Source organism: Megalobrama amblycephala, linkage group LG14 (genome assembly GCF_018812025.1).
Source record: "Megalobrama amblycephala isolate DHTTF-2021 linkage group LG14, ASM1881202v1, whole genome shotgun sequence".
In the NCBI taxonomy this organism is placed as follows: domain Eukaryota; kingdom Metazoa; phylum Chordata; class Actinopteri; order Cypriniformes; family Xenocyprididae; genus Megalobrama; species Megalobrama amblycephala.
The window spans coordinates 34,934,278-34,961,625 of NC_063057.1; the positions used below are offsets into that span (position 1 = coordinate 34,934,278).

Here is a 27,348-nt window from a genome sequence, read left to right on the forward strand (position 1 = left end):
TAACGTCCTCTCACACTTCACTCACTGTCGGGTCTCGTCTATGGATAAGCACCACGTCTTTGACTACCCCTATGTCAAGCTCCACGACCGTCTTACCTGTGATCTACTCACCAGTTGTTCCCACCAGCAGTCCTAGTTCTCCTCATTCCCTGCTCTCTGTCGTCTCCATACTCCTGGAAAAAAAACAAAGACTGCATCACTTACAGATAAGCTGAACCAAGACATTCCATATCCCACTCTACTTACCTGGACTGCTTTCTCTGCTGTGTTGTTGATTCTTCAACATTCAATAAACCTGCTGTTTTTTATATCACTCACCTCTGTGTTCCTTGTCTATCCGCTGACACTAATAAACAGCCAATATTCTAGTAGTATGCATGCTTATAAGCAACTAGTTAAAAGACCCTAATATAAAGTGTTACCGATTATAATAATTGTGCTCATAATTTCACTACAAGGGTTTACAGTATCATTTGGGTTTTGTATATTTGACATTTATTAATAAACTGACATTTACCAATTTTCCAACAAATGACTTTATTTAATAATACATTGTAATGAATCCTGTATGTTATCATTTCAATTCAAAGGTCATTTTTGACAGTGATAATAAAATGATTTACACTATATTGCCAAAAGTATTGGGACACCCCTCCAAATCATTGAATTCAGGTGTTCCAATCATTATGGTGTGGGGTTGTTTTTCAGGGGTTGGACTTCCTTTCCCTTAGTTCCAGTGAAGGGAACTCTTAATGCTTCAGCATACCAAGACATTTTGGACAATTTCATGCTCCCAACTTTGTGGGAACAGTTTGGGGATGGCCCCTTCCTATTCCAACATGACTGCACACCAGTGCACAAAGCAAGGTCCATAAAGACATGGATGAGTGAGTTTGGTGTGGAGTCTGGCCTGCAGTCCTGACCTCAATTTGGGATGAATTAGAGCGGAGACTGTGAACCAGGTCTTCTTGCCAACATCACTGTCTGACCTCACAAATGCACTTTCATTTTTGAATGGTCAAAAATTCCCATAAACACACTCCTAAACCTTGTGGAAAGCCTTCCCAGAAGAGTTCAGGCTGTTATAGCTGCAAAGGGTGGGCCAACTCCATATTAAACCCTACGGATTAAGAATGGGATGTCATTAAATTCATGTGCATGTAAAGACAGGCGTCCCAAAACCTTTGGCAATATAGTGTATGTGACACTACAATAAGAACTGAATGACTGATTTCCATCAACACAAACAGAGTTTGATAAAAGCACAGATACACACTGATCTTACTGTCTATAATGGGATTCATTACACACATTTATTCTGACATGTTATTTCACTGAATTCAGCAGTAGTATTAATGTAATAAAGAGAAAATAAGAGACTTTTTAACATCTCACTGTTAATGTTAATTCATCATGAGCTCAAAGCATTATGGGTAGAATCTCTCTACAGTCTATTCTGATTCAGCAACACAGTTTCACTGATCCTTTAGAAACCCTAAACCCAGGATAGAGTGGTTGAGTTAATGTGGTCTGGACTGTGTGGATGAGGGTCATTGTGTCTCCAGAGACGCTGTAGAAGGACAGAGTTCCTGCACTGTGGTCCACATACACTCCTATTCTACTGCTGATGGGCTTTACAGGGAGTTTAGTCACTATCTTATTGTGTCTGAATGAATAACTGGAGGAAGAGCAGTTCAAACTCCAGGACTGATCATTATATCCAAACCAACACTCATTACCCCATCCCTTCCTGCTGATGCTCTTATATGACACTGATATAAACACAATAAACACATCATCACCACTCCACTCAATTTCCCAGTAACAGCGTCCACACACACTTTCTCTACACAACACCTGACACACATCAAATCTGTCTGGATGATCAGGATACGACTGCTTTCTTTTGGTGTAAGTAATCACTCTGTTCCTCTCAGACAGCTGGAGGCGTTTATTCACTGTGTTCAGATCCAGAGTGAACTGATGGGAATCTGATGGAGATAAAACACATCACAATCAGGAATTATGAATCTGATCTTTTAATGTATCTTAACTCTTCATGTTCAGTACATCATCAGTGTCTCAGTACAGTTTACCAGATATCCTGTTCAAATCATAATTTTCATGATCAACTATAAAACTCTTCTGTCATGTTTTCTTTCTCCTTCTACAGGAAGAACATGAACACACTCGGTGAGTTTTTCTGCTTGTTTTTTTAGTGACTTACATTGTAGGAAGTCATTCCTGGTCCTGGGAACAATGTTGGTGAAAGTGACTGTGGAAATCAACAGACATGAAGTGTGTTTATTGTAAGAAAGGCAGCATAGATGACAGAATAATGGCGTACGTATCTAAGTGTACTCAACTGTGCTATTTTGAGACACCATGAAATATGAACTAAAATGTGCTTTTAATACACTATCTCTGTATTTAAAAAATGTTTTTAGATACTACGTATAGTTCATTTGAACCCATAGTGTACTACAAGTGGTAACCAAAATACATTTTTTAAATACAATAACAGATATTATTTATTATTAAGCAGTTATATTCAGTATAATTTGTGCCATGTTTGCCCAATTGCATGTGTTATTATTTAGCTATTGGAATGAATATAGATGGACATTTATTTCATAATGCTGTTATTCATGTTTGTTATTTGTTTTCATTTAGAACCACACACACGGCTACAAGTATATAATGTTCACGTGACACTACCATGAATCCAGGCTTCATTCGTGTCAATGGAAATCATATTTATCATATATCATATCTGAATTGTTCTCTATTCCCTATATAGTGCACTATGTGCCATTCACCATGTAGAAAATAGTAAATGTGTGAACAAGTGACCGATTTCAGCCGCAGGGGACGGGGCTTCAGATTCTAGAGAGCATTTGGTTGGACAGAAAATCTGATGAGAAGCTGAAGTGCAGAGTGATGTCATCAAAATCATTGATCCATATTAGCAGAAGTGAGTTTTGAATGCTTATATCTTCTAAATGTGAATTTTGTCATTGTTTTTGAGAAACTAGCTTATAGATAAAAGTAAGGCTAACATATTCATACTAAACGACAAACTACAATATTAATTTTATGAGGACTTTAAAATGACAGACAAGCACGCGCTCAGAATAAACAGAAAAATGTGATCCGCTAGTGTGGATGCTAATATAGTTGTCATTATAGTATCTTTATAGTTATCATTGTTGGTGTAAATAGGCTTTTATTCATTCATTTCCACTGGCCAAATATCATTTGTAATTGTTTTAAACAAATCAAATTTATACAATTTTGCATATTAAAAAAATAGAATTTAAAAAAAATGTTTTAGAAAGTTTATACAGTATATTTTAATGTACACAGATAGGTCTTATTTTTTCCAGTGTAAATACAATTGTCTGACTCGGCATGTCACTGAGAGAACATTTAAAAAATATAATTTGGATAAAAGCGTCTGCCAAATGCATAAATGTAAATATAAAAAAACACACACAAGTAAATCTTCCTGTTTCCTTCAAATTCTGTCTTTAAAATACAGTGGTATTATTCATTATGTTGTGAAGATCACAGATGTTATCATTAGGATATTGTGTCTGCACATGACATTAACAGTACAGAAGCGTTTGTACAGTATTGTCATTGGCAGGATTGGCAGGATTTTTTCATAGGGATGGCCAGGAAGAGGCCAGCAACCAGACTGTGGTAGTACAACATAAAAATGAGTTTGACTATAATGTACTGGGCCATTTTAGTGCTTACAACACAACTGATGTTCTTCTACATTATATGAGATGATGGAGGATCATTTCTGAGAGCAGCTGAATCTACAGGACTTTACCTCTGTCAGAGATCTTCTTGAGCTCCTCTTTGCAGAAATCCTCCAGTTTGTCTCTCAGCTGACGGACAGATTCTCTCACACCATCAAAAGAAGAGAGAGAACTGAAGGGATCATCATTATTTACGTCTGTAGATTCAGGAGGAGCTGAGAGAGACTGGAAACTCTACAGAAAACAGAAATCAAAGCTCATCACCTCCACACTTCAGACAATAACCTGCACTACTGTCAGATTTGAGCAGCTCTTGTTGATCTTTAGTAACTCTCCTCAATCCAGCACTTTCACAGCATCAGCTTCATTCTTCTCATATTCATTATATAATGTTAGAGCTATAAGTTCTAGTGTTTGACACTTACACTATATGTGAACTTTCTAGGAAAACACTTGATGATCAAACATCTGCCAATAACATAAATGTAACAGAACAAGAGCATCAATGGCGTCACATGACATGTTTGTATAGGATATAACTTTTGAGCAGTTAGTGGCTCTGAAATTCACAAGGACTCTTAGGACACAATCACAAGGTCAGGTTTTGTGTTTTAAATACACTGAAGCATTGATAATATACAACCTCACTTCCTGTTTGAGGACTTCACTGTCAAATTCATTAATGTGTTAATGAAAATTATTATAAAATAAAAAATAAGTACAGTGGATACGGAAAGTATTCAGACCCCCTTAAATTTTTCACTCTTTGTTATATTGCAGCCATTTGCTAAAATCATTTAAGTTAATTTTTTCCTCATTAATGTACACAGCACCCCATATTGACCCAGAATTGTTTATGTTTTTGCAGATTTATTGAAAAAGAAAAACTGAAATATCACATGGTCCTAAGTATTCAGACCCTTTGCTCAGTATTTAGTAGAAGCACCCTTTTGATCTAATACAGCCATGAGTCTTTTTGGGAAAGATGCAACAAGTTTTTCACACCTGGATTTGGGGATCCTCTGCCTTTCCTCCTTGCAGAACCTCTCCAGTTCTGTCAGGTTGGATGGTAAATGTTGGTGGACAGCCATTTTTAGGTCTCTCCAGAGATGCTCAATTGGGTTTAAGTCAGGGCTCTGGCTGGGCCATTCAAGAACAGTCACGGAGTTGTTGTGAAGCCACTCCTTCATTATTTTAGCTGTGTGCTTAGGGTCATTGTCTTGTTGGCCCAGTCTGAGGTCCTGAGCACTCTGGAGAAAGTTTTCGTCCAGGATATCCCTGTACTTGGCCGCATTCATCTTTCCCTCGATTGCAACCAGTGTTGGGCAAATTCATTGATCATTAACGTATTACCTGTATCGTATGAAAAGCACTGGAAAGCACCGGGTTTTCTGCACAGAGAGCATCAGGCGTAAATGAAATATAAGTGTATTCAATGCAAATTACAATAGCAGGTTGTGGAAAGTACCAAAGAAACCATTAAAACATGTTTTTTAAAAAATTATAGCGGCTGGCGATCTGCCACCATTAAAATTAAGACTAAGGAGCATTCGTAGATAATAGTGGCAAAACGCCAGGGTGGAGCTAAAAGAAAAAGATAACTGGAGGAATCCTCATTGGATCTGTAACGATAAGAAAAACATATAAAACGAGCTGATTTTATGCAGAAGTGCATCTCTGTCTGCCTGAAGGAGGCACAGAGGAATGTGTGTGCGCAGAAGTGCGCTTGTTGTTTGATGTGTGTCAGGGAAAGCCTTGTGAAGAGTGGGCAGCCCTGTAATTGTGTTGTATAATAGTGTATAAAGTGTAAAATAAGGAAAAAAGTGAAATAAGGTGGATAGAAGAATTCTTTGGCTTTGTATAATTTGCATTTAGGAAAACAGTATGCTTAGAATTGATGAAAGTATTTAAAGGTGTTTTTGTGAATTGGGAAAACAAGTTTATTAATGGATAATGAGAAACAAAATAAAAATGGAAATGCAAAATGTGAGAAAATTTATGTGAGAACAAAAAATACTCCAAAGACTTTGTGTTGCAGATTATTTGAACATTTTCCAGATTGCAGACTCTGTGATCCAAACAAAGAAACACAGCCATTGATAAGTAAAATATTTAAGTAAGACTGAATTGTTTTCCCACTGTCACAAAAATCTGAAAAAAGTTAATGTATTGTAAATAAATTGTATATGAAGTGTGAGTGAAATCCCGGGTGTATGAATGTGCATTGAAGTGTCTGTGAGCTTGAGGAGGGGAGAGAGGTGTGTGTGTGTGTGTGTGTGTGTGTGTGTGTGTGTGTGTGTGTGTGTGTGTGTGTGTGTGTGTGTGTGTGTGTGAATGTGTAGTGGAGCAGAAACAGAGAGATTCCTTTCTAAGAAGCAACAGTTGGCCAGGATCCATGTTTGAATTATTTGTCTCAGAATATGAGAAAGATAGAATGAGGGAGTGTTTGAGGCTAGATAGATAAAGAAACCAAATTTAGACAAGCATTAAAAGAGTCCCAAGGGATAAGAAATCATTTTTGGCTTGAAACTGAATATATAGACATTAATGGACAGAGAAGAGAACTCACTGAAGAAGTTCTCTTCTCTGTCCATAAAAGAAATATTGGGTATTGTTGGCCTCAGGATTTAGGAGGGGCAACTATACTGAAAAATATTTACATCATTGTAAATTCATGCACAAGGCCAGTACAGTGGGAAAGTGACAGGATTTTTAAATTAGGAAAAAAAGGCAGAGCCAAAAGTGTCACAACCACTAATTGGACGCTGGGAAAACTGGCAGTGTCAGTGGTGCTAAGGAACAACCCAGAGCACATACATCACTTGTGGGTGGAGATAAGGAGGGGCAAAAGGGAAGTGGAGGAGCAGCCAGTGACTGTGGAAGATGACAGACCCTCAAGCAGGGAAGCAGAAGCGAAAGAGGGGGAAGAAGGGGAGGAGGATTTTGAATACTAGAGAGAGAGAAAGTTTGATTGAAGTGTTTGAGCCATTGGATTTTATTACCTTTCCCAAAGCACAATTACAAATTTCAATAACAGTAGTAGGAGGATTTAATGCAAATTTAACCCCATGTCTCACTTATTCATATTGGGCAGGAGGAATAACAGCAATTGGGCGGAGAGTTGAGGAGAACAAGCTCTGGAGTTTTGAATTGATCTGCTTGGGGGAAGACATTATTTGGAAACGCAACAATTACAGTTGGCTGGATCTGGAAGACGTGACTCCGAAGCATTGACTGAGGTACAAATAAGAGCAATTTTAAAATACATAAGAAAAAGAAAGACCATCAAACTATTGTTTTAAAGTCCTCAACCCAGTGCAAGTCCGGTGAAGGTCAGGGGTCAGATACTTTTAGTGGTCCTCGTCTGACTAATCCGGTGAAGAATTAAAATAAAATTGGAAAACAATTTAACTGGGGTTAAAGAGGTAAAAGATTGGTCACAAGACACAATGGCTTCGAAGTCACCGGAAACAGACATACCAGTAGAGCGTATAATAACACAATACCCCATATGTAGAGATATTATTAAGAAATTATCAAAAAAGTGGGAAAAAAGGACCAAAAAACTAAAAACAAAATGGCCAGCAGAGGGAACATTTGATGTAGCAATGTGTAGAGAAATGAAAGCATTAATAAAGAACCATAAACCACATGACAAAACTAAGAAAAGAGAACAAAAGAGACAAAAAGAGCAGGAGGTTTTAGATCTCTTTATACAGCAAGCAATAAAAGAACATAAGAAGAAACAAATGGAAGAGCAGAAAAAGAAAATGGAAGAAAAGGTGGAGCGCCCACCTCCCTATGCACCTCCCTACCAGGAAGTAAAGAAGCAAATGCCTCTGGTGAGAGGTACATTCCAGGTGGATGGAGAGCTGAGCCTTGAGCAAACTGATGAGGAGAATGAGGAAGAACAACAAATGACAGAACGAGAAGAAGAGTACGCCCAACAAGATTACAATGGACAAAGAGGAACTAGAAAGCGTACACCAATGAAGAGAAGACCAAAAGCAAACACAGGAGAACAAGAAGAACAACAAAAGGAAGAAGAAGAAAGGAACTCACTGATGGATCACTCTTATGTGAGACAAAAAAGACAAGAACTCGAACAAAAGGAAGGAGGTAAAAGAAATCCACTGCTGAATAATCCCTACCTCTATATGGGAGAGGCTATACAGGAGCTGAACAGGGCAGGAAGAGATGATGCTAGTGAGTCCATGGCAGGAGAACAGGAAGAAAGCGCCAGTGTGGACTCATTGGATCATGAGTTGAACAGGCTGCAAGAAACTATGGAAAGGCTAAGCCTGGAAAAACAGCGAACATGCCTGACTAGAAGAGCTCAAAATCTAAGAAGGAACATTGAGGAAGACGAACGTTGCCAAAGAAGAAGAGCACGTTCAGCAAGCCCTCTAGGGAGACACAGAGGAAATAGCCCACTTGAGGAATATAGAAGGGTTTCAGGAACCCTCCGACTGGAAAAGATACCCCCAGGAGATCTAATGTGGGAAAGAGGGGAAGAAAGGAGATTTGATGACTTAGAAAAATCTATGCCAAACTCAACACCACACCCACCACATAGACAAGAAGAGGAGTGGGGGGATATAAACCCATTTCAAGCAGAAGGACACAACTCAATGTTGCAGCCACAGTTCACTGATGATTCACCAACCCCTGTACGCCAAAGAAAAAAGCAACTTCCTATTCTGATTAAGGGGGAACAGGCGCAATACGTGCCCTGGGCGGGACAAGACTTGGAAGGACTTATAGATCGCCTACCAAGGTCAAGGTCAAGATCTCTTTATTTCGTACCAGCAGGTAAAATTGTTTTGCAGAATAGAATTTCGTTGTCCAGCAAAAACACATACAAGACATAACAATTTACAACAACATACCAGTTAATAACATCATGACAGGCTGCACCAAACACATACATATCCCTTCTTGCATTTAACTATTGCATATTAAAACATCTAACGTCTTCTTATTATTTAAAACCTCAATTGCCGCAGGAACAAAAGTATTCCTGTAGCGTCTCGTTTTCCATCTCAGGGCCACAAACCGGCAACCCGAGGGAAGTAACTGAAACCCGTTACTTAAGGGATGCAGCTCATCGCTTAAAATAGTACTTGCCTTCCTGTACAACTGAGTTGTATAAATGTATTCTAGAGTCCGTTGATCAACTCCTATTATCTTACTCGCCCACTTTACAATTTGATTTAAGGAGTTCTTGTTCTTCACTGACAGACTCCCATACCACACCACAATGGAAAATGACATAATAGATTCAATAAAAGTAGAATAAAACAATGACAGCATGTGTCCATCAATGTGAAATTTAGCAAGCTTCCTAAGGCAACTCAGAGGCTGATGACCTTTCTTACAGACCATTTCACAATTCAAATCAAATGTCAGTTTGGAATCAATAACTATACCTAGGTATTTGTAACTCTCCACACGATCCACAACCTGTCCTTTAATGGTTGTGGTAACATGATCTACAGTGGAAGTTCTAAAATCAATAATCATATCTTTTGTTTTAGTAATATTTAACTGTAGATAAGAATCATCACACCAAGTCACAAAATCCTCCACAACTGGACCATGGCCAGACTCATCCCCTTGTAACAGGCTCACTATGACTGTGTCATCAGCAAACTTAATAAAAACTCTATTTTCATGTAGACTTTGACACAAGTTAGTATACAAAATGTATCATAAAGGTGAAAGAACACAACCTTGTGGGGATCCAGTAGATACACTTAATACATCAGAAAAACTGCCGTTCACCTTTCCCTTCTGCATTCTGTTAATTAAAAAGTCCAATAACCATCCCACTAAATTATGGTTCAGCCTGTAATGCTCAAGCAGTCTTCTTACTAGGATGTGGGGTTGAATAGTATTAAAAGCAGAAGAAAAATCAATGAACAACAGTCTTGCATGTGTATTCTTTCCCTCCAAGTGCTTAGTCAGTAAATTTAATAAAACAAGTGAAGCATCCTCAACACTCCTCCCTACTCTATATGCAAATTGCATGGGATCGAGGACTTGTCTAGTCTTACTCAGTAACTCAGTCTTCACAAGTTTCTCAAATGATTTCATAACCAAGGAGGTAAGGGCGACTGGTCTCAGATCATTAAACACTTTAGGATTATTACATTTAGGAACAGGAATAATAATTGCCTCTTTCCACAGGCTAGGTACCTTGTGTCTGTAATGACAAATTAAAAATATCAGAAAAAATAAAACTCAATTGCTTTGCACAGTGCTTTAAGGTTCTACCACACATGTAGTCTGGACCCGGGCTCTTGACATACCAGACATACATGAGGGAGCTGGAAAATGGATTCGACTGCTGGAAGCAGAAACAATGGGAAAAATATTGGCCATTGGAGACATCAAGGCCTTACTGGCAAAGAGTGTGGGAGGAGCCAAGACCAATGAGCTCCTTGAGGATGCAGGCTTAAGGTCTGCAGTAGGAGGAACAAGGAAGGATGCCACTACCTTTGATCAGTATCGATCCATGGTATGGAGAGTACTGAGGAAACATTATCCAACTCAAATAGACCCCAAACTACTGAAAGGAGAACAGCTGGGAGAAATGGAAAATCCTACTTCCTACATCCAGAGACAATTAAGAAGATGGAAAGAAGAATTATAAAAGGACCCAGAAGGAGACATAGTGATGACAACACTGTTCAGAACTGCCATAGTGGAAGCCATGCCCGCAGCAGTAAAAGCAAAACTGGAAGATGTAGTGGGCCTGAACTCAAAGACAACAAAGGAGTTCTGTGACCATGTGGCCCATGCTGTGGAACAATATAGAAGAACTGAACAGAAACTGAAAAACCAAGAAAGAGAGCTGCAAAGGAAACTGACTCAACTACAATTGGAGGAATTAACCAACAAGAAGAAGAAAGTACAAGCCACCCTGAAGGGTGGTGAAGACCAGACTGCAGTGATGGCTGCAGTGAACATGTCAAGTCCACCTATGCAAGCTTCAGTCATGGCACCGGCGCAGGCTCCAGTAATAGCAGCTGCACCAGCACCAGCACCGATCCCTCAGAATACACCTACAACCGCAGGAGGTGTACAACAGCCAAATGCACCAATTGTGATCTATTTACCTGAACAGCAGAACAACAGGAACCCAGCTGAACAACAGCAAAGGGGAAGAGGAAGAGGGAGACAATTCAACAATCAACAGAAGAATTGTCCTCCAGGAATGTGCTGGGGATGCAACCAATTTGGACATAACAAGAAGGACTGTCCAACCAACCCATGGCCATTGAACATGCCACCTACAGGACAAATACAGCAACCATGGCAACAACGAAACAAGTGAAGTGAATATACATAGATGACAAGGGAATTAGACAAATGGTAGTAACAGAAGAGCAAAACTCACAAGAACCACAGGCAAATATATATTGGCTAGGAGATCTGGAAAAAGAAGTAGGAGAAACTATTAACAAATGAGGAAAATATATAAAAGAACAACTTAAGGATCCAGTCATGCCTGAAACTGAATTTCATTGCACAATGAGATATGACCCTACCAGAGACCCCGAGTTAGAAAGACAGTGGTTAGAGCAGACCAAAGAACTGGAAATACCCTTAAACTCTGAGTATTTAGTAGTGGGACCAAAGGGAGCAGCCTTACAAATTGAAGAAAATAGGTTTATCCAAAAATGGTTTAAGATAGATAATTCAACTCCGCACGTTACCTTATACATAAGTGAGGGATGTCGACCTCAGGACTTAGGACCAATGATGTTACATGCAAAAGGAAAAGCATGGGAGGCCACAGAAAACCCATTTATCTTTCAAACTACAGATATGATGTATCTTAAAATTCTCTGTCAGACTAAAATGAAAGGAACACCAAAAATGATAGTGGAAACTAGGGAAATGAAAAGAGAATTGAATTCCAAATTGGATGAATTAATGATGGAAATGGAACAAAGAGTACCACAAGAATTATGGTCCAAACATGATACAGATGTAGGTTTAGTAAAATCTGCCAACCCAGTGAGAATTAAGACAAAGCTAGGGGTTCAGTTACCCAGGAAACAACAATACCCACTCAAGCCTGAAGCAGTAGAAGGGATTAGGAAAACAATTGAAGGGTTGATTAAAGCAGGGGTGTTAATTGAAACAGTTAGTTATTGCAATACACCCATTTTACCTGTTGAGAAAGCCAATAAGTCAAAGTGGAGGTTGGTCCATGACCTAAGAGCAGTGAATGAGGTAGTGGAAGATTGGCCTGCTGAGGTCCCAAACCTGCACACGTTGTTGACGAATGTTCCACCTGCTGCTAATTATTTCACAGTTATTGATCTCTGTTCTGCGTTTTTCAGCATTCCTCTAGCGGAAGAGAGCAGACACCTTTTTTTCTTCACTTACCAAGGTAAACAGTATACATACACCAGGATGCCCCAGGGGTTTAAACACTCACCACATGTATTTAACCAAGTATTAAAGGTTGATTTAGAAGATCTGAGACTGGATAGCACACTGATACAATATGTGGACATTGGAAACAGTGCCATCAAGATTCCATCAAAGTGCTCACCAAATTAGCAGAGGGAGGTCACAAGGCCTCAAAAGAAAAGTTACAGTATTGTATGACACAAGTAGAGTATTTAGGCCGAATTATTGCTCACAAGACAAAAGCAATTTCTCCAAGCCAATTAGAAGGAATCAGTAAAGTGCCACAGCCCCAAACTGTGGGACAAATGATGACCTTTTTAGGTATGACAGGATTTAGTGCTGATTGGATTGAAGAATATGCAATAAAAACAGCCCCATTACGGGCAATGATGAAACAAGCTGGTCATCAAAATCTCAGAGCAAAACTTGTATGGGATACTGAGGCACTGATTGCTTTTGAAACATTGAAAAAGGAGCTCCAAACTGCTCCTGCACTTGCTACACCAGACTATGATAAGGTATTTCATTTATATGTTGCTGATAGAAAAGATGGCTATGCTTCAGCAGTACTAATGCAAGAGACATGTAGTGGCAGGAAAATCAACCACTTGCTTACTATAGCACCAAATTGGACAGTGTAGCCCAAGGCTACCCGCCATGCTATCAGCAAGGCTTAGCAGCTGTATATTTTGCTTATGACAAAGCATCCACTGTGACAATGGGCTACCCAGTCATTATATATACACACCACAAGGTGGTTGAACTGTTAGAAAAAGGAAGATTAGTTTTGACACAGGCAAGATGCCTTACATATTCTAGTCTGTTAACATACCCTGACATTACTATTAAACGATGTACAACAACAAATCCAGCAAACTTCATCCCTTTGAAGGGAGAAGGAACCCCACATGAATGTGTGACAGAATCTCTGGCTTTCACTTGATTGAGACCAGATTTGGAATCAATTCCAATTCCCAATGCAAATGTTGAATATTTTGTTGATGGATCATGTTTCAGAGATCATCTGGGGAACCATGCTGGATTTGCAGTTGTAAAAAGAGAAGGAGATGACTTTATCCCGGTTTTACTAAAACATTGTGAACAGCCATGCTCAGCGCAATTGGCAGAATTAAGGGCACTCACTGAGGCATGTCTACTGGCAAAAGATCAAGTAGCAAACATCTATACTGACTCTGCATACGCACATGGAGTATGCCATTTATTTGGAGCAGTATGGAAACAAAGAGGGTTTAAGAAAAGTGATGGAACACCAATTCAACATGGAGACCAAATTACTAAATTGATCTCGGCTATGATGTATCCAACAAGGTTGGCTATCATCAAATGCCAAGCACATAAAAAGGCAATGATTTTGTAATTAAAGGAAATAATGCTGCTGACTCTTGTGCAAAACAGGCCTCAGGGTGTCAATTGGCTGTAATGGCACCATCAGTTTTGATCCAACCGGTTCCAACTCTTGAGCACATAAGTGAAATGCAAAACAGAGCACCCCCTTATGAAGTAGCAATATGGCAGCAACGAGGAGCAACAAGAGATGCTAATGGACTTTGGCGCTCTCATGAAGGATACATGATAGCTCCAAACCCACTGCTGAATATTTTAATTACGGATGCGCATGGGTTTGCCCATTGCTCAAGGGGGGAGATCTTAAAGAAAATAAAAAGACAGGTATTCTGGTCGCCCTATATACAACAAAGAGTTGATAAGTACTTAAGTGAATGTGAAGTCTGTGCACAAAACAATGTTAGAAGAGGAACAGCAACGCCATTAGGCTCAATACCAGTTCCAGAGGGACCCTTCAAACACTTAGTACTAGATTATGTGGACATGATTAAATCTGTAAGGGGGAAAAGATACATGCTAGTGATAATAGATCGATTTAGTAGGGGTGGAAGCAGAACCCTCAGCAGATCAAGGAGCTAAGACAGTAATCAGATTCTTGACCAGAGAGGTTATCCCAAGATTTGGCATACCATCCCAGATTAGTTCTGACAATGGCTCAGCCTTCATTCAAAGAACAGTAAAGACAGTAATACAACAGCTACGAATCAAGCAAAGACTAGGGTGTATATATCACCCTTCCTCCCAGGGGATTGTGGAGCGTGCGAATGGCACCCTCAAGGCCAAACTCAACAAGATTTGTGCAGATACAAAACTTAACTGGGTAGATGCATTACCCCTTGCCCTTATGAGTTACCGCATGCAAACTAACAGAGTGACAAATCTGACCCCCCACGAAATGTTGACAGGGAGACTCATGCCCGCGCCCCATTTGAGAGGCCCATATGAAGGACCGCCCCTAGAACAGCTTGAGACTGAAATTAGGGCCTATATGAGACAATTGACTGCCATACATGAAGCGATACGTACTCAGGAGCAAAACAGGGGACCAAGAGATCAGGTCTATTTGAGAGTTTTCAGGAGGAGATGGAATGAGCCAAGGCGAGAAGGACCTTATACTGTAGTAAGAGCAACCCCAACTGCAGTGCAAGTAGAAGGAAAAACGACTTGGTATCATTTGAATCATTGTACTAGGGTGCCAAGGCTGAGACGGAGAGAAGAAGAGGCAGAGAGTGCAGAAGAAGATGCAGACCAAGATGCCCAAGAAGGGGAGGGGCCAGGGGATCCAGGTGAGGGACCTAGTAATGTTGTTGCTGAACCTTCTTCTAGGGAAGCTGAGCAACCTGAGACACGAGATGAGATGCGGGGACAGGATGACGCCCCACAAGCAGGTGAAACTGGGGAGGAGGGTCTTGACATTGACCCTGCTGCTGATGTACCTGCTGAATCAGCTGCCACTGATCCAGAGCCGTCAATCCAGAGCCGTCAGGTGACCAATCTCCTGAGGCAGGACCCTCCACCAGTGAACAACCTCAGCCAAATGGATTCCTCACCGAACTCCAAGGTATTGACCTACCCACTGCAGACAGCGGATCCCCAGCCAGTTACCTCCCAGGTCTCAACCTCACAGGAGACTTTCCCACCCTCAATCTTCAAGACCTTGAGGAAATCATCGGAAGTGATCCAACTCAAAATGATTAATTCAACTCAAAGTACTGTTGTAAATAGATCTATAAGGAAACGAGCTGCAGACCTGAATGACACTGACTATGAAGGAGTGGGAATAATAATAGCAGTTGCTCTTGGAATTTTTGTGTTGTTGTTCTGTTGTGTGTTACCTTTTCTTAGATCAATGATGGCAAGTGCAGCAGCCAAGCAGATGGTGAATATATCTGTGAACCAATCTGGGGTTGATGTTGGATGCACCACAACTACTGGAGGGTATCCCATAGGTCCAGGTCTCGATGAGCTGGATGAATTCCCATGAAAAGATCCCTAACTGGGGTGTAATGGAAGGGGTGCCACTTTTTTATTTTTGACACTGAAATTAATGCTGTTTTTGATAGAGAGGGAGGTAGTCAAGAACATGTATTTTCTTTTGGTGCAAAAATTCAAGTAAGCATTTCAGACTATGGATAGAGCAGGCAGGAAGTAAGTGGATGTTTTGTTTGTTATTTTGGCATAAACCCCCTTCCAACTTTTATTTTTATTTTTGTTTTTTCCATTATTATAAATACTTGCATATTATTAAATATCACTTTAAGAATGAGAGGGGACGAATGAGGGTCAGAAGCAGGCCATCATCCGGCACACCACCGAGGGATTATGCAACCCGATTAATAAGAAAAGAATATGAAAGTTTTAAGAATATACAATTTTTATCATTTAACCTCTAAAATTTCACTTTGAATGTAATGTGCACTCACAAACACTTTGAGAGTCCCTCTGGTGACAAGAAGAAAGATCGACGAGCACCTCAGTGCTTAGCAGCAAGGGCTGACTCTACTGGTGGTTTAAAAACCCGCTGTCACTCCCAACTCCAGATAGTACCCTAGGCAGGTCCGGGTACCTCTGGCAACGGTGGAGCAACCCAGATAGCGCTCCAGGCCACCAGAAGCGCCTGACAGTTCCTCTGGCATCGTGGGACTATATATACATATATATGTGCATTCTACTACTGCCATTATTCCATTACTGTATGATGTAATCACTGAAGTGCATTGATCTACTGATATAACCAAAGCTTATGAATCAATTAAAATGTGAAGAAATATCCCCCTAAAAGAAGGTTTTAGGTAGGGAGATGGGATCTTTTACTCCTCTCTAGCCAAACAAAGGGGGGAGATGTTTGGTCTCATTCTCCTCCGGAGTGTGTCCCCATGTGAAGGTCACTTGGTAGAAAAAGATGGGTGACTATTCTTGGTCACTAAGAGAGAAGAAGGAAAGAGGCTGACCTATGAGGACATGCTCTGGGATAAGGGTATAGAGGTGGGGCTGTAAGAAAGCCCCAAAGATGGGATGTGTTGGGCAAATTCATTGATCATTAACGTATTACCTGTAGAGAAAAGCTCGTATGAAAAGCACTGGAAAGCACCGGGTTTTCTGCACAGAGAGCATCAGGCGTAAATGAAATATAAGTGTATTCAATGCAAATTACAATAGCAGGTTGTGGAAAGTACCAAAGAAACCATTAAAACATGTTTTTTTAAAAATTATAGCGGCTGGCTATCTGCCACCATTAAAATTAAGACTAAGGAGCATTCGTAGATAATAGTGGCAAAACGCCAGGGTGGAGCTAAAAGAAAAAGATAACTGGAGGAATCCTCATTGGATCTGTAACGATAAGAAAAACATATAAAACGAGCTGATTAACGCTGTTTAGATCAGATGTGATGCCCGATGAGAAGCTGACATCTCACTTTGTGGCCTGGCAATAAAGATTATCTTCTGAAGACCTGGAACTTCTGACTCTGAGAGCTTTTTAAGAAGACACCAGAATTATCTTAGGACACTGCAGAATGGCCACAACACCAGTCATCCTGTCCCTGCAGCTGAAAAACACCCCCACAGCATGATGCTGCCACCACCATGCTTCACTGTTGGGACTGTATTGGACAGGTGATGAGCAGTGCCTGGTTTTCTCCACACATACCGCTTAGAATTAAGGCCAAAAAGGTTTATCTTGGTCTCATCAGACCAGAGAATCTTATTTCTCACCATCTTGGCAAACTCCATGTGGGCTTTCATGTGTCTTGCACTGAGGAGAGGCTTCCGTCGGGCCACTCTGCCATAAAGCCCCGACTGCTGGAGGGCTGCAGTGATGGTTGACTTTCTACAACTTTCTCCCATCTCCCGACTGCATCTCTGGAGCTCAGCCACAGTGATCTTTGGGTTCTTCTTTACCTCTCTCACCAAGGCCCTCTTATCCCCCGATAGCTCAGTTTGGCCGGACGGCCAGCTCTAGGAAGGGTTCTGGTCGTCCCAAACGTCTTCCATTTAAGGATTATGGAGGCCACTGTGCTCTTAGGAACCTTAAGTGCAGCAGAAATTTTTTTGTAACCTTGGCCAGATCTGTGCCTTGCCACAATTCTGTCTCTGAGCTCTTCAGGCAGTTCCTTTGACCTCATGATTCTTATTTGCTCTGTCATTCACTGTGAGCTGTAAGGTCTTATATAGACAGGTGTGTGGCTTTCCTAATCAAGTCCAATCAGTATAATCACACAGAGCTGGACTCAAATGAAGGTGTAGAACCATCTCAAGGATGATCAGAAGAAATGGAGTTAAATATATGAGTGTCACAGCAAAGGGTCTGAATACTTAGGACCATGTGATATTTCAGTTTTTCTTTTTTAATAAATCTGCAAAAATGTAAGCAATTCTGTGGTTTTCTGTCAATATGGGGTGCTGTGTGTACATTAATGAGGAAAAAGAATTAACTCAAATGATTTTAGCAAATGGCTGCAATATAACAAAGAGTGAAAAATTTAAGGGGGTCTGAATACTTTCCGTACCCACTGTAAAGTGAAAATGGGAAATCTAGCTGGATGAACCTTATTGCATCAAGTACCATCAAGTTCATGGATTTCACATTGTTGTAAAATAAAGTTTAAATATTAGTGAAGTTTTGAACTGTTGTTCTCTGGAAGCTCAATATATCTTTCAGAAAAATGTTTCCTAAGAGATTTCCAGAGCTGAACTGCATTTGTAAGTGCATCTCTTTCAAAAGAAGATGATCAGATGAGAGTCTGACTGATGATTATATAATAACCGAACACACAGATCAACATTTCAGTCAACGGCTCATTCTGCTCTCATGAAATGTTTCTCTGTGAGTCTCTTGCTCAAGTCCACTATGATCCTGTTCTTCTAGATCTCTGTTACCTGCAGGAAATGGATGTGATCCTGTGTGTGTGAAAGCTGCTCCAGCTCAGCGTCTCTCCTCCTCAGATCATTGATCTCCTGCTCCAGTCGCTCCAGTCGTCCTTCAGCTCGACTCACTGCAATCTTTTCCTGATCTCTGAGCCGCTGTGTGGCCTCAGAGCGGCTTCTCTCAATGGAGCGGATGAGCTCAGTGAAGATCCTCTCACTGTCCTCCACTGCTGTCTGTGCAGAGCGCTGTTAGGACACACATCACAATCACACAGTGGCTTCAGTGAGTCCTGACTGAGACTTCTCAAACTTCTCTTCTTCTCCAGACTCACCTTATGAGACTCCACAGCCTCTCTCAGCTGCTGAAGATCTTTCTCTCTCTGCTGGATCCTCTGCTGGAACAACCTCTGTGTCTTCTTCAACTGGTGCTAAAGGACAAACAAATTACAGGAGAAACATCACATAAATCATCAAGGAAACAGATATGAATCCAGTATCAGTGAAGTGGTGAGACTGAGGGGTTAAAGATCTTGTATGGTAAGATTATAGGGTTCATTCATAAGTAGCAGAATTATTTCATCAAGTCTAGATTTATAGTGATAGTTCAACCAGAAATGTAAATTCTTCAACACAGGATCATTAGGAAAACATACTCGTGTCAACATTTTTTACAAAATGCAAAATACGTACCAATATGTACATATCACTGCAGTTTCAAATAGAAATAGAGACAGTAATACAGCAAGCACTTTTACGTTTTCACACACAATTATGATTACAGGGGCAGATTATGGATTAATAAATACTTTTCACGAGTTCACATATCCATAGAATTAAATAGAGTAAAGTTATGTGTATTTGGCGTGCTGTCCAGGGAGAGGGCTCTGAGCTCAGAATTTTGACCCGACCCCAGAGTACTGTGTCTGTTCAAGAGCCCAAATCAATATAGTGACTTATCAATAACATCAAACCTCACTGGCTCATGCAGGTCACATGACTAAACATGACACCAGATTAGATTTTTCTTATCGCTTCAGTAGACGTAGATTATCCCCTTGGAGTTGTTTGGATTTCTTTTATGCTACCGCAATGTCCTTTTTTAAAGATTGAAACCTTTGGAGCGTATTGACTTTCAATATATGGACAGATGAGACATTCCTTAAAATACCTTCTTTTTTTGTTCCTCAGAAAAAAAGAAAGTCACACCAGTTTAGAATAACAACTGAAACTATTAAAGATTCTTGTCATCTTGCATAGGTATTAACATATCATATACACAAGCATCTAAATCTTCACTCTACGACCCCATAGACACTAAACATGGCATAGGTGAAGTTACATGAAGTGTTGGTTGTATCATAAAAAATGCGAATACAATATGGAATACAATACAAGAGACGATACACAAACAGTAATAATGGATACCATGTCCTGGGGATATGCATGTTCATTTATAGATCAGTCTGTCTATAAATTTATGCAGAAAGGTCTGTTTTCATAAAAATTATCAGATGGTGTCCATAGTAACTGAGGACTTTGCCTAAGTTGGTCCTTTGGGGGATGATTCCGCAGACCCCAGAGTGAGTTGTAAAGGGGGGGGGGGGTCTAATGGTCTAATGGACTTATTTACACTGTTAAGGAGTTGCATCCTCATGTTAACTCCCTGAGGTCTGAAAACGCGCTGGCGCGTTTTGCAGGATTTTTTTCACATTGCAGCAAAACAGGCTTAAAATACTCTGTCATTTCTTGTCATAGAGACATAAGTAATATATCAATTGAAACTATAGAATATCTTCTTTTATTTGTGTACACTCAGAGTAAAAACACAATGTTGTGCTTTTTGTAAAATAAAGAAAACTAACATGATGCGTGATCTCTCCTCTCCCTCTGAACGAAAGGTGTACAGAGAGCGCCCTCCGGCTGCAAGTATGAATTAAAAACACCATTCCTGAAATGTCCTCTTCTTCTTTAGAATAATTTGTGACCTGATCCAGCAAAATGAGTCACAGTGACCCAAATTTCAAAATTGCGATTTTGGTATCAATGGAAAGATGAGACAATAAGCTTTAAAATGATATCCTAGTCAAAGTCATACCTTGAATGGTTTTAAAGATATACCCATTTTAATTATGGTCGTCTGCCCTCTTTTTCCAATTGAAAACCTGAGAAAATCGCTTTTAAAGTTTTTTGCCCGTTTTTTTGTTGATATCTTTCAAAATCCATTGCATTTAAAGGGATAAACTATTTATTTTACAGCTTAATTTGACCAAAGACATTTATATATATATATATATATATATATATATATATATATATATAAATGCTATTAAACCAGGCTGAAGCTCAAATTATTTTAAAGTATTTATTTGAATTAACCCTTTAAGACCTGAAGGCTTTTTTAGAGTTTTTTTTTTTTTTTTTCTGAGCAACACACACAAAAGTAAAGACTCATAACTCCAAAACTCTAGCAAGGAGAGTCAAAAGGTAGGTATCATTTGATAGAAAACATTTAAAAATTTAAGAAAATATAAATTACATTACATTTGGACATTATCTTGCTGACAAACAGCTGATAAAAGACAAAAAATATATATAATTTTAAAAAAATATATTTTTTTTTTTTATTTGACATGGAATAACTCAGGAACACAATACGATCGCTAAAAAAATCTTTTTTGGTGATGCTCTCCTATATGTGAGCTGCATCTGGTTCAAATTTCGTGGTGATATTATAAAGAATAGTTTGAAAAATTGTTGTTCATTTTTTCCGCAGCCAGGTGGCGCCAACGGGCGGTAAACTCCGGTTTAGAGGAGCTTCTCAGCATTCGTTAGGAGCTTTTCAAAATGGTTAGATGCATTAAAAAGATGAGATTCTAAGCTTTAAAATTATATCTATTATGTGTTATTCCACGTTGGAAAACGAACATGGATGGGTCCGGGAACACTGGATACACACTGCATCCCGGAGAGATGAGAGACATGTTTTTAGCCAAGTATGTTAAATCATTTCGTGAGTAATATCTTGTGATCAACGCAATATATTATATTGATTTTGGATTCATTTTAATCTTGAGAATCTGCTTTAAATATTGATGTGCGTTTTTTATGATCTGTGCATTTTTCATTAAGTTATGAGCATGTGAAATATACATACTTGTATTCAGTTAGCTGCTGTGCTATTTTTGTTGTAAACGCATATTACTCAGACTCATTAGAGGGTGAAAACAACACAACAGAAGCATGTTGGAGGCTTGATATTAAAGTTTAAAGTCTTTGGTTTTGTATGCAAAAAGAATTTTTGTGCTACCTATATGGATTCAATTTTTATTGGCTTTTAAAGAGAGACACGCAAATGGGAGTTTTATTTTATAAGGCGCGCTAGTCTGACAGGAGGATGGCTGGACCGATCGCGTGCCTGTCAGTCGAAACGGGGCTTCCCATTGTTAAAAATCAGCGTTTAGGTCAGTATGTTTACATTTCTAAGCTTTTTGATTGGTTCTATACAACGTGTAACACCATATTTTTAGAGCAGAGATAATGACGTTTCAGGGGATACCGGGAAATGCTCATAAGTGATGAGAGGAGTTGAGAAGTTCATTTCCAGCGAATTTAGTAAAACCATGTCAAATTTAATAGCCATTTAAATACCTTTACTCAATTATCTGGACTACGAAACTTTGGGAGATTATTTTTGAAAGTCTGTTCTTTGAAATTAGCTTAAAAAAAAAAAATCGATTTTTTCATTGTTTTTCCACATTATCGGCCCATATCTTAAAATAGAACGTTGCGACTTCCGACTCATTTCGCCAGATCGGGTCACATTTGTGGACTAAAGGTGTACAGAGAGCGCCCTCCGGCTGCAAGTATGAATTGAAAAAACAGTATCCAGCACTCATAGTGATGACAATAAATATTAGAGCTGCACGATATATCGCATGAGATTGTCACGCGCATTTCGTCAGTAAAGCCGGTTCCCTGATTACCTCTAAATCGCCATCACCTGCTTTCAAATGGAGCGGCATTTAATAGACAGAGCCGTAGATCACTGAAAAGCCACGCAATATCGCGTTCATTATCGAAGGCGATTCATCTGCGATATGAACGCGATATTGCGTGGCTTTTCAGTGATTTACGGCTCTGTCTATTAAATGCCGCTCCATTTGAAAGCAGGTGATGGCGATTTAGCGGTAATCAGGGAACCGGCTTTACTGACGAAATGCGCGTGACAATCTCATCGCCGGCTTTTATTCATTGTGACTTTATTTATGAAACCGATGACCGCTAATTCAGTGAGTGAAAGGCGTTGCCTAGCAATGTACAATGTTTAAACATAAAGGGACGCGAAAATGACAGTGCGAAAATACAGGCATTTTAGAGCGGGTAAATTTGACCCGTGTGGCGCTTATAGGTATAAATGTCCTGTTTTATGATCTGGTTTTATCTAAACAATTTTTACCACCAAGGGATTGTAAATTACACAATTTTAGTAAAAGTCAATGACTGGGAGACTTGAATGTTTTATAGAAAACCTGTTATGTACATTTGAAAAACAGCCGCGGGTAAAATTTACCCCGTGGCGGTTCTAGTGTTAATATGCAAGTCATTTCAGGTCATTATTATGTGATTCTTTTGTCTTCTCAGGTGTAAATGGCCCATTATTCATGCAGATTCACGCCTCCACGCATACTGTGTTTCTTGACAAAAAGTGTCTTACAAAAACTAAATCAATATATTGTTTTATATGAAGGAGTAGGCAGCATAATTTTTACATAATTCTGAAGCAAAAACTCTAGTTTACAACCTCCAATACCCAAAAGTCTTGTGAACACAGATTTAATATACTTTTTTTTGGCTTTATTTCAGTGACTTAAGTTTTTTGTTTTTTCAATAACCACGCATAAACATTATTCCTTCAAAAATACAAACATTCCTCACATATTATTGTAGCCTAGTTTGTGCTGAATACAGTGTAATGACACTTTTGTCATTTATATGTTTATGAACAACTGAAAAAAGCACAAATGTCAGGGCATGTCAAAACTTCTCCAAGCCCCAAATCAGCCTCAGACTCCAGAGGGTTAAACATGGTGTCGCAGCTTGCAGATGATCTCTATGCAAAAGCTGTGTGCTCTCTTGACTCTTTAGCTCTGCCCATGCCTCCAGGAGCTTGGCTTTTTTTTGGAAAGACTTGGTACAGCGTATGTATCTTTTATAAATATGATAAAACTAAAGACTTTTCTGAGATATGAAGGATACAATAGTACACAAGATTAACATTAGATTGGCAGAAACTGTGTGTAATATCCCCCATTTAAAGATTATTTGTTAAATATGACAAAAAATGTGTCTGATTTGTCTCAGTTGTTACATTGGAAACTCTAAATACTAAGACATCTTCTTGATTTTGATTATCATCTCTATCTCATCTCATGAATATCAAACTAACCATTCTCTCATGTTTTATTGTACTTAAACTGTCAAATACAAACAAGGTTGTCAAAAACACACACAAAAAAAAGTTCACATAAACAGTCAGTTATGTCTGTGAATGTAAACAGTAGGGACAGAAATCGCATGTGTATATTAGATCTGTGGTGCATTCCTTTCAAAAATAAAGCTAATCCACTGTGTCTTCAGTGGCTCTGATGTTGGGAGTAAATGAACACTGTTATGTTCACTCTTACATGCAACAACAAAACACCTCAATCACTTATAAGACATTCTTGTCAATACAGCTACTTCAGCCTGGAGAAAATGGCAGACTGTGAGTGGAGCCAGTACAAAGTGATGTCATTTTGCCCAGAATCTGCAAATGTCTTGTTCTGAGACACTGCTAAATCATTTTAGGTGGTTGTGTACACACACTCCCAACACACATTTATGTTCAAACTATGTAAAAGTCAATTTTGCATAATAGGTGCCCTTTAAAGGAACTAAAACTAAAACAGTGTTCAGACTGAGGGTGAAAACAGGCACTGCAAGAATGTAAATAATAAGAAAATGTTGTAAATGCATTCCAGTAGACCCCATAAACAAAATTATGAACCTGTAAATGAGCATAAGGTGACCTCTTTAAGTTCATACCTGTTTCTCTGCCCTCTGTGCTGCAGTTGATACAGTGTCGTGGTTTTTATGTTCATCCATACACAGCACACATATACACTTCTGGTCAGTGTGGCAGAAAACCTCAAGGATCTTTTCATGTTTCTGGCAGATCATGTCCTGTAGTCGTCCAGTGGCTTCAGTCAGATTGTGTCTCTTTCCTTTAAACAAACACTCATGTTGTTCAAGGTGATTCTGACAGTAAGACTCCAGACACACCAGACAGGACTTGACGGCTTTGTGTTTTCTTCCAGTACAGACGTCACACTGCACATCTCCAGCTCCAGCGTAACAGTCAGCAGGAAGTTTAGTCTTCTTCAGTTTCTCCACCATTTCAGCCAGAATGGTGTTTTTAGCTAAAGCAGGTCTTGGTCTGAAGGTCTGTCTGCACTGAGGGCAGCTGTAGACTCTCTTCTGATCCTCCTGATCCCAGCAGCCTGTAATACAGATCTTACAGTAACTGTGTCCACAGGAAGTGGTCACTGGATCCTTCAGGAGATCCAGACACACTTGGCACAGGAACTCATTCTGATCCACTGAAAATCTGACTTCTGCCATTTCACAGCATGAATACAGAGACACGAACACACAACAGCTCAACTACACTTCAGTTTCTCTTTCCTGAACTCATGTGATTTCTGTTTCCTGGTTCTGTGTTTGAGTAATGTGGGCAAAACAGGTGTGTCTGTAAAGGTGTGAACACTTCAGTGCAGTGGTGTTTATGGACAGTCTTTGTGATCCAATAGCCCCAAAATTGTGCACAAAATATTTACAAGGTGAGAAAAAAAAGTACAGGAGTCACAAAGATCCATGCATGAATAACAGCAGCCTGTATGTTAATACATGTTTGAGAGTTAATGCATTCATTAACATTTAGGGGTAAACTAAATCAATCAGGCTCCATAAGAAGGAATAAGAATCTACGCTTCAAAAACATGTTGTAAATAGACATTTTCAATGAGTGCTTACACAGACACACACGGGATCGTTTGAAAGCAGGCATCTATCAGCAAATCAGTCTATCAGTAGATATATTAGGGATCCGCTGATAGACGCCTGCTTTCAAGCGCTCCCGTGTGTGTCTGTGTAAGCGCTCAGTGAAGAACGTTAAAGATGTCTATTTACAACATGTCTTTGAAGCGTTGATCATTGTAGCCAATCACAGACATATCTGATGAGCCTGTGAAAACAATGGCCAATCAGAGGTGTTTAAGAATCCGCTCAATAGCGCTCAAAATGCTCGGGGGAAATGCTGGTATCGTCACATTTTAAAAGTATAGTATTGTTTAGAATTAATATTTGAAATCACAACACATTTAAATGTTATCATTTCAATGTAAATCGCAAATCAGTCAAGTCAGCTGCAAGGTCACAAGCCTGATCTGGGCCAGATGACCACTGGATTGATCTGGGACACCCCTCCCACCAACAACCGGCCCTCATGTTGTTTGCCATGATCCTTGCTGTGCTATCATTTCCACACATGGCCCAGCTCTGGCTGACAGGATATCTGACTATTATAATAACGTGATTTATTAAAGGTGCCTTAGAACTCTTTTTCACAAGATGTAATATAAGTCTAAGGTGTCCCCTGAATGTGTCTGTGAAGTTTCACCTCAAAATACCCCATAGATTATTTATTATACAATTTTTTAGCTGCCTATTTTAGGGCATCATTAAACACGCGCCGACTCTGTGCGTGTATCTCCTTTAAATGCTCACGCTCACGAGCTCGCAACTCTTTAATACATTGCATAAACAAAGTTCACACAGCTAATATAACCCTCAAAAAGGATCTTTACAAAGTGTTCGTCATGCAGCATATCAGATCATGTAAGTATAGTATTTATTTGTATGTTTACATTTGATTCTGAATGAGTTTGATAGTACTCCGTGGCTAAAGCTAACATTACACACTGTTGGAGAGATTTATAAAGAATGATGTTGTGTTTATGAATTATACAGACTGCAAGTGTTTAATAATGAAAATAAAGGCGGCTCTTGTCTCCGTGAATACAGTAATAAACGATGGTAACTTTAACCACATTTAACAGTACATTAGCAACGTGTTAACATCATGGATCATGTCAGTTATTATTGCTCCATCTGCCATTTTTCGCTGTTGTTCTTGCTTGCTTACCTGCATAAAGTCTGATGATTCAGCTGTGCACAGATCCAGACGTTAATACTGGCTTGTCTAATGCCTTGAACATGGGCTGGCATTATGCAAATATTTGGGGCGTACATATTAATGATCCCGACTGTTGCGTCACAGTCGGTGTTGAGTGTTTTTTATTATTATTGCAAATTTACATACACAGAAACTGTTAACTGTGGTGATTGTATCAAAATACGTTTTTAATGTATTTAACACTACATTAACATTACATTGAATGCCAAAATGTCCGGTGTGCCCTTCTTTGTGTCCACTGTGCTATTGTGCAGGTTGTGATGCAGAGTAACATCATTTCCCCCAAAGTGTCCGATATTAAAATCAGTGTGACACACTTTGCAAAAGGCGTGGGCATTATCGATATGGCTTCGACATATGAATGTCTAAGCTCTGTCCGAAACCGCTCACTCGTTCTCTGATTCACTAATCCCTAGTGTATGTTATTTGAGTGCACTATATCTGCAAAGAGTGAACGAAATGAAGTGAGTAAATGCGGACGCTGACGTAGCCTAGAACTGTGCATCAGAGAGCTGGAGCTGTCACAGAAACGGCTCAACACGTGATAAAACTACTTTTATCCTACATGTTACTTCATAAAATAATATTAATAACAATCTTAATACTTTATTTTGTAATCATACATAC

At 39.4% G+C, this 27,348-nt stretch overlaps 1 protein-coding gene across 1 annotated transcript; it reads right to left on the minus strand.

Annotated features, from left to right (window-relative positions):
• Nucleotides 1-1,461: 1,461 nt before the first annotated feature.
• Nucleotides 1,462-25,088, minus strand: LOC125244445 (tripartite motif-containing protein 16-like). The gene is made up of 6 exons (XM_048154527.1): nt 24,513-25,088; nt 18,761-18,856; nt 18,441-18,674; nt 3,842-4,004; nt 2,228-2,275; nt 1,462-1,991 (listed from the first exon to the last, which is right to left on the minus strand). The coding sequence occupies exons 1-6, from the start codon at nt 25,086-25,088 to the stop codon at nt 1,462-1,464; spliced, it is 1,647 nt and encodes a 548-aa protein (XP_048010484.1).
• Between the last annotated feature and the right edge of the window lie 2,260 nt (nt 25,089-27,348).

Coding starts and splice junctions, on each gene's coding strand:
- LOC125244445 (XM_048154527.1), bottom strand. CDS start 25,088: ATGGCAGAAGTCAGATTTTCAGTGGATCAGAATGAGTTCCTGTGCCAA. Junction 4,005..18,440: donor ATCACATCCATTTCCTGCAG/GTAACAGAGATC, acceptor TGTTTTCTGTAG/AGTTTCCAGTCTCTCTCAGC. Junction 1,992..2,227: donor CAGGAATGACTTCCTACAAT/GTAAGTCACTAA, acceptor TATCTCCATCAG/ATTCCCATCAGTTCACTCTG.